This window comes from Meriones unguiculatus, chromosome 1 (assembly GCF_030254825.1).
Source record: "Meriones unguiculatus strain TT.TT164.6M chromosome 1, Bangor_MerUng_6.1, whole genome shotgun sequence".
NCBI classification, from domain to species: domain Eukaryota; kingdom Metazoa; phylum Chordata; class Mammalia; order Rodentia; family Muridae; genus Meriones; species Meriones unguiculatus.
In genome coordinates, this window is record NC_083349.1 from 82,692,591 (window position 1) to 82,707,335 (window position 14,745).

General features: G+C 42.0%; 1 protein-coding gene across 2 annotated transcripts in view; it reads left to right on the forward strand.

Annotated features, from left to right (window-relative positions):
- Nipal2 (NIPA like domain containing 2) overlaps positions 1–14,745 on the forward strand; it is a 97,411-nt gene that overhangs the window by 59,647 nt on the left and 23,019 nt on the right. Inside the window, exon 5 of one of the 2 annotated variants that reach the window (XM_060392924.1) lies at positions 6,885–7,006. The exons of the other annotated variant lie outside the window; for it this stretch is intronic. Within the exon in view, the coding sequence (XP_060248907.1) occupies positions 6,885–7,006 (122 nt within the window). The remainder of the gene's footprint in view (positions 1–6,884; positions 7,007–14,745) is intronic. 2 annotated transcript variants of the gene reach the window in all.

Genomic DNA, 14,745 nt, shown 5'->3' on the forward strand with positions numbered 1-14,745 from the left:
TTATCAAGCTTATGTAACATTAAAGACTGTTCTCATAAAATGAGTTCAAAACCTAGACCGTGTAATTAAGACGGGTGGAAAATCAGCACCTCAAACTGTAAGATTTTACAGACAGACCTGGCTGGTCCAGCTGGAGTGGAGGCTGTTTGTAAATTATATCCACAACAGAGTCATGCTCAGTAGTGAAAGAAGGGATCTTTTCAAGTGTAGTATCTGAAAAGGGCTCCTTAGATAAATTTTTCCCAAGCTTCTAATTATATATAAATAGGCAGTTTTTAGTACTTGTCAGAAGAGCCTACCCTCCCTCCCACCCCTCCTGTTGCTGCCCCTCCCATGCACATCTCTTCTCTCCATGGTTCTAAGTAATGCTAAAAATCATGACCAGATAGTAATTAGGTTTATGATGTGGTCTGTCTCTACTAACCTAACCCTGGAATTCTAGTTCCCAGTACATTATTAGAATACTAAAGTGAGGTCCCTCTTGACACAGTTACTTCCGGAAGGACTGATGTCACTGACAGTGACTAAAGTGCCATTGCTGAGTTTCAAAGTCTAGATCACCCTAGGTCATAGGCTCCAGAAATAAGTGAGTGGAGAGCTAGTCATCATGATGGACTTCCCCATCCTCTGGTCCAGGTGCTTTCATCTAAACCTGGAGGATCTAGATCTGTATAGGTTCACCTTGTACTTCTGTTAGGGTCCAGGATATGCTGAAGAATGACCCAGAGTAGCACGCAAGCAACAAAAGGCGTTTATTCTGCAGAAGCCCATCAAGCTTGGGCTTCCTTACAATATGGCAGCAACCACAAGGGGAGCTTAAAGGCCCCCTTTAAAGCCAGAAAGAGGAATTCCTACTGTGTCCGTGTAGCCTTGACTGGGATTGGTGCCCATGGAGGCTATGTTCTGGTCAGGACTTAGGTGCTTTTCAAACTGGTAATTGAGCAGCCTTATCTTCCCCAGGCCAGGTGTCTTGGCTGTTTTGATTGGTTGCCCTTTTTCAGTGGTTTTTCCTGTAACTCTTAGGCCTTGTTCTGTCTAGCAAGAAAATGAAGCCTGTCATGGAGTTGGTCAGGCTTATTTAGCCAAGCTCTCTCATCCCCCTGTCAAAGAGGATTCCATCTCAAATCCTTGAGATGGGTCCAAGAGCCGGTATTGAGACTTTGACACCATTAGTCAGACCATGGAGACCTGATCTTTAACAATTTTTTTTTCTATTGCTAGGCATAATCATGCAAGGGGCACAAAGCATGACCAGCAGAAATAGACCAAAGGGCCTATTATGTCAATAGGTAGCCATTTGTCCCCCATGCCAGAGTTTCTTTTGACTTAACATTTCAGCCTGTTAAGTGGGACAATGGGCAACGAATTCTCTTTTGTAATTTCTTATACCTGACATTAGGATGATGTTATCAGGGCTCAAGGCAGAAAAGCTAGTCAGAGTTAGGCAATGGGTCCCTTATCAGAAGCATCTGATTAGTGATCCGGTTGAAGAGACAGGTAGCCATCACATCAGCTGGACTGGTTTACATCAGCTTTCAGGAAGTCCAGATCTCAGTAGCTCGAAATACACAGGTGATCCCTGAATGGAGTCTATCAGTCAGGTGAAAATCTGCTGAGACAAATATAGACTAGAGGCAAAAGTTAAAATTTATCTAGTATTTGAGGAAAATGAGAAATCCCAAGATGGAGGGGGGAAAAAATCCCATTTCAAGATCAGGTGAGTGTACTTATTTGGAGTTTATTTGAGCTGTGACAGATCCATGTCTTTTTTTTTTCATATGAAATTTAAAATTCATATGAATTTTAGTTTACAAAAGGAAGTGTATTAGTATCACCATTGTATTGAGATCCATATTTTAGAAAAATTAGTTAACAGGTGTCTGTAAGACAGCAGTAGACTCATGCCTTTGCTACTCAGTAAAAGGAAGAAACCCGAAACATTTTCCATGTTCTACGTCTTAAATCATTTTCTTCTAGCATTACAGCGTTATACTTAGCGCACCTTCTTAGACCCTCCAGTCTTTACACATTGCACTTACGACTTCGTAGACTCTCAACACTTACGTAGAGGCTTTCCTTCGTAACTTTCATTTACTAACCTTGAAATACATTCTTAGACCCACAAACTTTTTTAGATCCTTATAACTTAAACTTTCATATCCTAAGACTTTACATAAACTTTATACTTTTTCTATCCAATTACTTACTTCCAGGCACAGGTGGTTGATTACTGAAAGCAGTCATTTAAATGAAGGAATAGTAAAAAAGTTACATTGAAATCTGTTTACCTTTTAACATGAAGCCTATAAGCAAGGCAAACTTGTTTGCCTTTTTAGATAAGAGAGTTAGTACCTACTAGTTTTAACTAGCTAAAGAATTGACTGATGAACAGTAAGGCTGTTCTTTAGGGCTACAAAGCTACCATTTGCTTAGCCATCAATGTGATCAGAGAAGGATAAATTGTAACCTAAATAAATCTATGAGTCAATCAAAATGACAGAGGTAACTAGTCAGTTCACCACTGAAACGGTTGTTCCCGGTTTCACGGTAGAGGCAGTCCAGCCATCAGGCACAGAAGATGAGAGCCTGTTTCTGTAAAAAAAAAAAAAAAAAAAAACAAGAACATACGAGACTGACCTCACCTTGTTTTCAGCAATGTGAGACACTAACTCTCCAGATGTCCAGTTTTGTCCACAGTTCAGGCTGAGCCTTAGCAGTGGGCCAGTTGGCACAGTCTTGCCCAATGGTCAGATACCACAATCCAGAGTTGAAGTCATCTGTCATTGTGCCCAAATCTTTTCAGAGACCTTAGGGAGCTACTGCTAGGATTTAGGACTCTCTGTTTGTCATACTAAGCTTACACACACGTTAAATGCCATAGTCAGCAGATCTCTGAGAAGCTTGAGGGTCATATATCTGAGTTAATATTTGTCTGCCTTTAGTTATCTGCTCTAAACTACATCCTGTCAACCTTATAATCTATAGTTATGGCATATTCTGTAAATAAGTGTTTTAGGACCACATCTATTTCAAGTAGATCTAAATAGGCAATGTAGTTGCCCATCCTAGGCTTAACCTTGAAAATGTAAACAAGAGACTAGATAAAGCTCAATCTTGTAATCAACTATATCAGTTATTAGCATATCTTTAAATATATTTCTGAACTAAAATCAAAGCAAAACTTTCAATCATAGATACAGTTCATAGAGGGACTGGCAAATCTTGCTGATCCCATTGCATTGCATTATTAAGACTGAACAGCAAAAGCTTACAGGACAGAAGTTGCACTTGGCTCTAAATAGGGTACTGAACACAGTTGGCAGCCCTCAACAAAAAATGGCAGCAGACCATGACTCTCCCACAACCAAGATGTCTGCCAGTCACATCACTGCCCTTAGTTAAGATGGTGATGAAACCATGGCCCCACCCTCTTTATCCCTGAGTCAATATGGTGGCCAGCCATGTGGTGTTACAGGTCATGGCGGGCAATTTAAAACATAGCCATTAGATGTCACTGCTTGTTCTGCTGTCCCCCATGGTATTCACCTGTGGAACATTAGCAGTTTCTTGTAACCCAGTTCTAACATTGTAAACAATTAAATGTTTCTAAAATTAATATATCCCAACTTAATGTATCTTTAGAATCTTTAGAATCTATTTTCAGAGTCACCAATACAGTTTCTTGTTAATCTGAATTGAATTGTATAACTTTAAATTTTTAGCATCATAGTATAGGTAAGAATATAACCTTGACCATTCAAATTTAAAAAAAAAATCCATACCAATTTAAAATGAGACTTGTTGTTTTCTTAGTCTAAAAAGAGATAGGATAATAAACAGAATTCATTACAACCAGGAGGTTCTGTAATTGTTTCCCTACACCATGTGCCAATTTCAAGATGGCGAAGTCACATCACATGGCAGGCTGTAGACCATGTGGGCCACATGGTTGCCATTTAAAAACATCTGTGTTTCTATAGATGTTACAAATGCATGTGCACACACATATATGTTCTAAACAAGGGTTTGAAATTAAACTTTAAACACCATATCCAATAACCAGTATTCTATAACCAAGACAAACAGAGCATAGTAATACCATATACATTTCAGATCAGTCAGAAATAAACATGTACTGGCCATGCGTACATTTAAAGCAGACAGACAAAGCTTTCCTTACTTCCTGCAGCTGTAAGTTCAAGAGAAAGCACTTTGTTACCTGTTGGATCCAGGCAGGAGTTGGGGCGTGTCAGGAGAGTTGATCAGTTGCGGCATTTACAGAGACTCCAGGTCTCTGCACACTGCACACTACAGCCACCCCTTGGCACCTCCTCCACTCTGCCCGTTCATGCCCGCTGCCGCCGTCGCTGCTGAGCGCCCCTGGAAGAGAAGTAGGCATCATTACGGTGGAAGTACGCAACTTCCCCTCCTGGAGGCCAGGCATGCTGATGATGCACAAGCAGCGCTAGTCACAACAGCGAGAGCCCCCCCACCGCATCTCGGCACTTTTCGGATCCTGCAGGACTGCTGCGGCGGCGGAAGTGGATGTCCGCCTTATGAGCCTGCCACCCTGGACCTGAGGCACATTCCCAACCATGGCTAGAGTCACGCAGCTAGTCACATGTGGAGTCACCTGCCAGGAAACTGTGCTTGAGCCGAACGGGCAGGGTCACCACCACCTACAGCTCTGTTGGCCTAGAACTAAACTCAAGGGGCTAGATGAAGTCTCACCCATGGTTAAATCAATTCAAGAAGCCCCACCAACGACAAGGACATTTAGGAACAGATACAGACATGTTCCCGGGGAACTCATAAGCAAAAGCCAAAGGCTTGGTCAACCAAGGAGTTGCGGTACCAATTGCTGAATCCAGAACCAACTGAGAGCTTTCATACTTTCCCAAAGAGGGACCCAAAACCAGAGCCAAGGAAGAACCTTCGCAAGAATGTCTTCTGCTGCCTTGGGCAGGGTTGGGAGGCTTCTAGAACGTCTGCTAACCAACGCCAAGGGCCAATTCCAACTCCTTTTGCAAAAAGAAACTAAAAACAAGAATGTAGGCACAAAGAAACACAAAACATAAACAGATATTCTCTGATGGGGCACCCTTCCTAACTCATCAATCAGCAGAGAAATCAGAGGTTCCCCTTAAATGCCCTACTTCTTTTTTTCTCTTTTTTTTTAAATTCTTTATTAATTACACTTTATTCACCTTGTATCCCCCCTGTGGTTCCCTCCCTCCTCCCCTCCCAATCCCCCCTTTCCTCCTCTTTCTGCACGCATGCCCCTTCCCAAGTCCACTGATAGAGGAGGTCTTTTCTTTCCTTCTGATCCTAGTCTATTAGGTCTCATCAGGAGTGGCTGCAGTGTCTTCCTCTGTGGCCTAGTAAGGCTGCCCCTCAAGGGGAGGTGTTCAAAGAGCAGGCCAATCAGTTCATGTCAGAGACAGTCCCTGTTCCCATTACTATGGAACCCAGTTGGACACTGAACTGCCATGGGCTACATCTGTGCAGGGGTCCTAGGTTATCTACATGCATGGTCCTTGGTTGGAGTATCAGTCTCAGGAAAGACCCCTGTGCTCAGATTTTTTGGTTCTCGTGCTCTCCTTGTGGCATTCCTGTCCTCTCCAGATCTTACTGTTTCCCACTTCTTTCATAAGATTCCCTGCACTCTGCCCAAAGGTTGCCCATAAGTCTCAGCATCTACATTGATAGTCTGCAGGGCAGAGCTTTTCAGAGGCCCTATGTGGCAGGTTCCTGACTTGTTCCCTCTTTTCTCCTTCTTCTGATGTCCAGCCTCTTTGCCTTTCTGGATAGGAATTGAACATTTTAGCAAGAGTCCTCGCTCTTGATTAGTTTCTTTAGGTGTACAGATTTTAGTAGGTTTATCTTATATGTCTATATGAGTGAGCCTATATAACGCCCTACTTCCTGGCCAATGCATCAGATGTTAGGTTCTGGAGTACACTGAAAGGATGACCCCAGAATTAAATAGCATGCAAGCAATAAAGGGCATTTATTTTTCAGAAATCCAGCATGCTTGGGTTGTCACCTTTATAACATGGCAGCAACCACAAGGGGAGCTCAAAGGCCCCTTTTAAAGCCAGAAAGAGGAATTCCTACTGTGGCTACATAACCTTGATTGAGATTGGTTGATCTCCATGGAAGCTATGTGACTCTGGTCAGGATTTAGGTGCTTTTCAAATGAGTAGTTAAGCAACCTTATCTTCCCAAAGCCAGATGCCTTGGCTGTTTCTGATTGGTTTTTCTTTTTGTGTGGTTTTTTTCCTGTAACTCTTAGACCTGTTCTGTCTAGCAAGAAAATGACACCTGTTGTGGAGTTGATCAGACTTACTTAGCCAGACTCTCTCACTTCATGGTATGGAAATAGGCTAATGAGTGTGCCTTTACCTCTCCATGTGTGCATGTTTTAATTTTCTCTGTCTTTGGGGAAACTTCGATGAAGAAGAGAGGATTCACCTGGAATGACAGAGAAAGTCTGAAACTATGTCTTGCTCTGTCTGCTCCCTGGATTTTATTGTCCTTTAAGGATGTGATGCTCTTTAGGAAAAGTTTGGTGGCCTGTATTTTAATGAGACCAGTTGTGATTGAGGGTCAGGAACTGCCTTCATTTTAACCAGTAACGTACCACTTGAGGTAATGGTTGTGTCAAGAAAAGCTTTAAGCTAACCATGTTGATAATGCACACCTGTAATCCCAGTATTTGGGAGACTGAGACAGGAGGAGGAGCTGTGGGTTCAAGGGCAGCCCGTATGAGTTCCAAACCAGCTAAGACTACACAGCAAGACCCTGTCCAGATTAGAAAGAGGAATAAAGAAAATTTTTAATTTTTTTTCAGTTTGCTTTGTCTTTTCTTTTCTTATTCAAAGGTATGACACTGTCATTTGCTGGAACATATCTGTTGGTGAATTTTGCTCCAAATATCACCCAGGCTATCTCAGCAAGAACAGTACAGTATTACTTTGTTGGCTGGCAGTTCCTGGTCTATGTGGTAAGAGTTCTAAATATCTTATTGTTTCGCAAGTATAATCTCTAGACCACTGGTAGCTACAGTGTTAAAGCTACACAACCCTTTCTTCTCAGCATAGTGATTTACTAAAATATAAGCATATATGATCTGTGCCCTTCCCTGCCTTTTGGGATTGTGGCTGCTATTGGTCCACAAGGGCAGATGGAGCAAGGACGACAGACAGGGAGTTTGGAAGCCCTGAGAGCATGGATGGAAATGACAACTTCCTGGGACCAGCTTTGGAGAGGCAGATCAATTTTATTCAGGGCAAACAAAGATTGTATAGAACTTTGGGAAGGGTATAGGGATATTCATGGATGGCAAAGGCCATTGGCTCAAGGGCTAAAATACTGAGATGCCTCATTTACATGGAGAGGCATTCCAGGGATCCTGGGAGTTTGCTGAATGGGTTTTTATCAGGAGAAAGGGAGTTGGACCTATAATTTCCTAAGGGCTACATGACATTCCTCAGGTAGAAGTTGTGGAGGTCTCAGTCCCTGGGGAGAAAAGAGGATGCCTCCCTGACAAAGGAAGTCCTCCATTTTGCACTGAGCTCAGGGTTTTCTCACCATGACAGACTGCAATGTTAACAGCAGAGTCTCCAGACAATAATCAGTACTGAAGGATTTGAGATACTAAGTGACTGTTGTAACATCTTCACAGAAAGTCCTTATTGAGGTCAAAACAACAACAGTAGTACACACCCAAGGGATGTGAGGAAGGAAGGAAGGAAGGAAGGAAGGAAGGAAGGAAGGAAGGAAGGAAGGAAGGAAGGAAGGAAGGAGCTGGTGTAATAGGCACTTGAAGACATTAATTGGGGTATTTTATTTGATATAGTGGCTGCATCTGGCAAGTATAAAGAAAGAACTAGATCAAAACAGTAGATATGTAACTTATTACAGAATGCAGCTAAGACTGGAGAAAAGAACATTCTAAAAGGGGGAAGTAGTAGAAAAAACTGGAATTGTCTAAGTGAGCATTTAGTTAAGCATTAAGCATTAAGAATTAGTTTGGCAAAAAAAAAACTTGTAAATTTGATAATGAAGGATAAAGCGTACAGACTCATACTAATTCTAAGACTTCTTACAATTAGAAGTGACCTCAAAAGGTATCTGATCTAATGTAAAGAAAAGATTACAGACTTAATATTAAAACATGTTGTTGACATTTACAGGTTTTACAGGTGAACTTTGCTCGTATGAATAACTGTATAACTCAGGCTCATGTAACAGCAGTCTACATGACAAGAGTTCTCTGTCTCACTATCTCCAACATAATCCTCACCCCTAGAACACAAATACTTATAACTATTCTCTGCCGTCTCCCTGTTTATTCCTTTTTCCTACCCTATAAAAAAAGTTAATTTCTGTTTTTAAGCATTTGTATTACATACACCATTAACAAACCATCCTGTAGCCTTCCAAGTCAGCCACTCTTTCAGCTCCCATCCACTTCTTTCTCATTAGTATCTCTCTCCATATATTGCTGACAGAGTATAGACAGGGAGAGAGAGAATTCTTGAACTTTGTGCCATGTTCCTATCATCTCCTTGAGTGTCACCTCTTCATTGCCTCTCTTGGTGTGTCTCTGAATAGTGTATCTGTCCTCTGAATAGTGTATCTCAGGCTCTTTGTGAGCAGCTCCTTCTCTGCCAACTGCTGCCAATGTCCACTGATATAATCTATGCTATCAAGGTCTTCTAAAATGATCCTGTTCTAGTTTTTCTATTGCTGTGATAAACCATGACCAAAAGCAAAGTGGGGGGGGGGAGAAGGAGGTTATTTGGTTTACAGTTTACAGTATATGTTCAACAGAAGCTAAGCAAGAGCTCAAAGCAGGAACCTAGAGGTAAGAAATGAAGAGGAAAACATGGAGTAACAGGATAATGTGGCTTACTGGTTTGCTTACCAGTTCTCTCAACTTACTTTCATACACAACCCAGGATTACCTGTCCGGGTAAAACTGCCCACACTGGCCTGAGTCCTCCCATATCAGTCATTAAGAAAATGCCTCCACAGACCTGTCGCTAGGCCAGCCTGGTAGAGGTGATTCTTAAGCTAAGGTTCCCTTCCAGGCAACTGTAGTCTGTGTCAAGTTGATAAAGTATGGAGCACAGATACCGTCGTTCACACAGCATCATGCTCCTTGCAGGCCAGATCCACCGCTCCTTCCCAGGCCTCTCATGACTCTCCTGCAGTCTGCATTCACTTACTGTTCATTCACTACTCACCCACTGGTACCTCAAATGCCAATATATCAGAATCTGAACTCAGTATTTTCCCCTCAAACTCTCTCATCTCTTATCTTTTCTGTGTCAGTCTGCCATATTGGAAACCTGAGCTACATGACTTCTTTCACATCTTGATTCCCCACTCTCCATCCTTACATGTTATAAAATCTCTTGATCTTGATTTTTCTTTTATACTTCCATTGCCATTCCATTAATCCAAGCTTTCAATCGTCTATTTCTTAGGCCATGCCAGCAGTGTCTTAAGAAGCATGTCTCTCTTGCTGGTCATCATGAGTACCATAGCTACAGGCATCATCCCACCAACAACATAACTCAGGTGTCATTGTGCCTGTGGTTCCTCTACCAGGAAAATACCCTACCTCCTCTAACCTATAACTCTCCCCTTCTAGATTCCTGCAAACTCACTCTCATGGACAGAACTCTGATGCAGCCTCATCCGTGGAAATATTACAAAACTAATTTCTCCATTTGCTATGCTTTTTACAGGTCACATTATGACTTAATTACCTATTTACCTGTCCTCTATTCCAGCAATGTCATTCCACAAAAGATTATTGGTTAATTAGTCAATCCATTAACCCATCAGTGTCCTTCCTATAGAAACACCTGTGATGTATTAATATCCAGGCTTTCATTCTTGTTTGCATAATTTCTACCCAGGCTCTGTCACTTCCCAACTCTTCTGTAGCCCTTGCTCGTACCTCAGTTTTGGGCATTGGGCGTCCCAAGTCAAGCTAGCCTCCCAGAGTCTTTGATACTCTGTGCCCTCACTCTGCCCCATTTCTTTTCCTGCTTGCCCATCGGCATAGTCTTCTAACTACCACAGCTTTCTTCAGTCAACCCTAGTGCTAGAAGGAGCTTGAATCTCGGGTTTACTTCTGTTCTTCACACTTTATTGAATATTTCATGGTAGGGCAGGCTTGAAATCTGACCAACACATTACGACTCTTTGCCTACAGGCAAAACAAATGCTTCATCTAGTAACAAAAGAGTGACATAGCCTCTGACCAGAAAATTAATAGCCTGAGTTGGATCCTCTGGAGATTAAAGATGCATCAAGCCTTCTTTCCTGAAATAAACTGCATGGTTTAATGATGATGTATCTTGTATTGTTTTTAATACCAGGGAACACATCTGCAACAGACAAAGCTGCCTTTTTAAATCTTCACTTTCACTTTTCTCTGTGGTACTGGAGGTTGGCACTGGCTTACTTAGCACACCCTAGGCGTGTAGATGACTGCTGCTGAGCCATAACCCTGCCCGCAAACTAGTTATCAAATTTTAAAGATGGACAAAAACATTCTAAATTTAATTACATTTTGTTATTTTATAAATCTAACTTTTATATAATATTTTTAATCTTTGAGAACTATATACATGTATAGAGTGTGTTTTGATTATAGTCTCTGGATTCCCCCTAACTCCTCCTAGTTTCACCCCTAATCCCCACCCCCTTCACAACTAAATGTCCTCAAAGGTAACGCTTAAGTTCCTGTGTTTACTCAGCCATTCGCTATAGTATATAGCATAATACAGTACAGTGTAACATAGAAGACACTGTAACCTGGGCAATAGAGAGGGGTTCTTATAGACAAAAGCTTATCATTCTAGGAGAGCCCTCTGCTTACAAAAAAGCATATTATAATAATGAAAGCTATTTCAAAATAAATTCCACACAGACAAGTTTAACTACTTTCAAGTATTTGTGAGATAGCATCAATAAGTCTTTAGTAAGTTACAGTGGAGCAGCACTTGAGCCATTAGGAGAATGGATCAGTTTTATATTGGTTTGGAATCTAATCCATTTTATAACTGCATCTCTAAGAATTCTAGAAGTGATCACTTGTGAGCTGAATTTTGGGTTAAATATGTTGAACGTCTAAATATTCAATGTTCAATTTTCAGTTGTGGTAGATTTAGTACTTTGAGTTTTTTATTGTTGTTTGGTTTTTTGCTTTTTTTTTTTTTTTTTTACAAAGGGGATAATGATATTAAGACTCTTCTTTGAGCTAGGTATGATGACATGTGCCTGTAATCAAAGCACTCAGGAAGGCAGAGGGATCACATGTTCATGGACACACTGGGATACATAGAAAGACCCTGTCTCAATACCACCCCCAAAAGACTAATTTTGAACAAGTCATTTGTCTGTTTCTATAGTCCACCAAATATAAATACAGCCCACTTGCTTTTTAGGGCTGATTAGAACCACATATCAAATGAATAAAAATATTCAAAAATCTTAATCAGTTTTGCATTTTCCACCAAAGAATTGTACAGTTCTAGAGACCCAGCTCATCTCTCGCTCACATGCTCACATGGGCCATGGGTGCCCATTGTTGTCTAGTTCTCTGCTCAGCAGAAGCCTGGCCACACCAAGGTCAGGGGCCTGTTCCCTGGTTGGTGTCCTTGTACAGGAAAGGGATTTGAGAGGCCTGGTATCTGCTGGCCAGGGGGAAAGGGAGAGCTGTCTGCTCACCCGGTGGCCCAGCTTTTCCAGGCCCATCTGCCACAGAGGAATAGTTCTCTTCAGCAAAACCTTCCAGAAGTCAAGGCTGAATGGGATCTCAAGGTCAGAGTAATTTGGAAAGGAACTACATAACAATCCCCTGAGGAATCTGTCACCCATGTCAGTGGGCTAAAAGCTATGTCCTTATGGAAGGGGATGGTTTGGTTTCCTTCATTCCATATGTGCTGTTTGACCCGGTTGCTGTAGAGCCACTCCTTGATCAACACACCTGTTAACGTGTTCTTTGCAGCCCATATGGGAGGTACAGCCCAAAGCCTTAATTACAGCATGCTCTTTAGCAGGCTTGGTGGTGGCTGTTTTGCCCACCCAGACTTTCCAATAAACTACTCAAATTGAAACCTCTATTCTGAACAAAATCCTTCACATGATAATCTGCACAGTGCTCATTTTCTTTCCTCAAATCATCAGCAGCAGGAGCTAAACCTATCATTTGAAATAATTCTGTGCCCCAATGCTAATTATTGAGTCTGTGGTTCTGATAAAGCTGATACAACCCACCATCTGTGAAGCCGGAGGAAGAAAACTATGTTTTTATTAGGCATCTCGTGCATTAGGTCTCTTTGCTTTATTGTCTAGATGCAAACAACTGTGCTTGCAGCAGGGCATGCACAGTGGAACACTCCGGCAGAGCAGCAGGGTCTGTGCCCTGCTCTGGTCTCATTCTACACTTGATCTGTGCAGCAGTCCTTTGAGTAGACACATTGTCTTCTTCACCTCCTGGAAGAGGAAACTGAGGTCTAGAGAGAGGTCCAATAACATGATCAAACCAATAAATACAAATTCCGAGAGTCAGAACTCCAAGCAAGGCATTTCAGTGAAGGGCACACTCCAGCATTTCTCTGCCTATTCAGGGTCAGAACTGCTGACTGCCAGGGATCACAGAGATTCTTAACAGATTCTATTTCTGTGAGACAAAGAGTCTTTTAAATGACTGAGCTTTCAAGAAAGAAAAAGGGTGGAGCTGAAAAGATGGCTCAGTGGTTATGAGCACATACTGCTCTTGCAAAGGGCTTCAGTTCCTAGCATCCACATTAAGTGTTTAAACAACCACCTGTAAATCCAACTCCAAGAGATCCCCTTCTGACTTTCATGGGCACTCACACTCAAGGGTGCATACACACACACACACACAGAGAGAGAGAGAGAATGGGGAAATAAACTTAGACTCAAACTGGAGAAATTTGTCTGTTTTGACACATCATCTCCTAGACTGACACTGACTCCTTTAGCACCAAAATGAGATAACTAATACCTTTAATTCTAATTAGATTCAAGAACTAATTAAAAAACTTCCAAGTTCCAGGAGTGGTAGCCCACACCTTTAATCCCAGCAGAGGCAGAGGCAGCGATAGGTGGATCTCTATGAGTTCAAGGCTAGCCTGGTCTACATAATAAGTTCTAGGCCAGCCAGGGTTATGTTGAGAGCACTGTCTCAAAGAGGGGATGGGGGGACAAGGGGGAAAAGAAAGGGGAAGAAAGGAAAGAAATAAAACAAAACTCCAAAACTAACTCATAAAATTTATCTGGAAGCTGATTCTTTGGAAAAGACTTCAGGAACCAAAATCTGAATCAGTTTTCTATGAATTCCATAACAAACTGCCACAAACGGAGCAGCTTTAAACAATGGAAGTGTATTGCCATGCTGTGTTCCAGGTCAGAAGTCTAACTCAGGACCCTGAATTAGGATTTAGGTGCTGGCAGGCTATGTGCCTTAGCAGAGCCTCCAGAGAGGAATCAGTCACTTCCCAGCTCCTATAGGTTTTCTGCCCTCCTTGGCTCAGGCTTCCCTGAATTCTAAGACTCTCCGACTATAGTGGCTTCTTCTTCCAAAGACTCACATTCTTGAATCATCCTCCCGTTTCGGATCCATAACCTTAACCACAGCTGTAAAGCCCCAATGCGGTATGTCATAATGGAAACAAGCGTTCTGGGGATTTAGAACATGGGCCTCTTGGGATAGGGTGGCATCGCTCAAACTTCCAGATACTCTTGAACATGCCCCACATACACAACAGGCCTCAGTTTCTCCACCCATAACATGCCTGTCTCCTAAGGTGGTAGGAAGGACTGTGAGTTTAAATAAAAGAAGCCCAAGAGCAATGCACACTGGGCCAGTCAGCGATGCGGCTTCTCCATGGAGTGCAGGAATCCATTAAGCCACTGCTGTCTGAGTATTTCAGAGAGAAAAGTGTATAAAGGGATAGATATTGTTCATATTAATTGAGTATCTTTTCCCTGAGTGTTGTGTGACCTCTTCACACAAGGTAGAACCCAATGCCACTATAGTCATTCTGTTGTTTAATGAGAACTCATGTTTTGTTTATTTTGAAGTCACAGAGATAGAATATGAGGAGGAAAAGAGTCTATATGATGTTTAGAACTGGCAATAACTATCTATATTCTGCCTTACCAAAATTTAGAGCAGGCATAAAGCAAGTGCTCCATGCTCTGTGCCATGGAGGGGAGGGACCCTCTGTCTCCTGGCAAAGAATGCATTGTTACAACTACATGAGGTGAGAACTGCATGCCTTTACCAGAGGGACATTGGGCCAAGAAGGCCTTCCTATTAAAGATGGAAGGAGACTGGGACCACCAAGGTCACAAAGGCAGCTCCAGGGAAAGCATAGGGAACTCTTGGAGGAAAGGCATAGGGAGCACTTGGACAGCTTTTGTAGGGCAGCTTAGTTAATAGCCTTGCAAATATGTCCTATACGGAAAAATGACAATGATTGGCTTTATTTACCAGTGAAAAGTTGAAAGGATGGTTTAATCTTCCATGTTATGCATCCAGCTTCCTAATTGAGAGCTCTCTGCCCAGTGGCAGGGTCTAGAGCCCAAACAGATGTTTACATTATTTAGAGAAGGCTCTAGAAGTAAAACTTAATTCTGGATAGCAATATCCCTAACTCAGTGATTGTTAAAGAAAAATTTAATTATTTT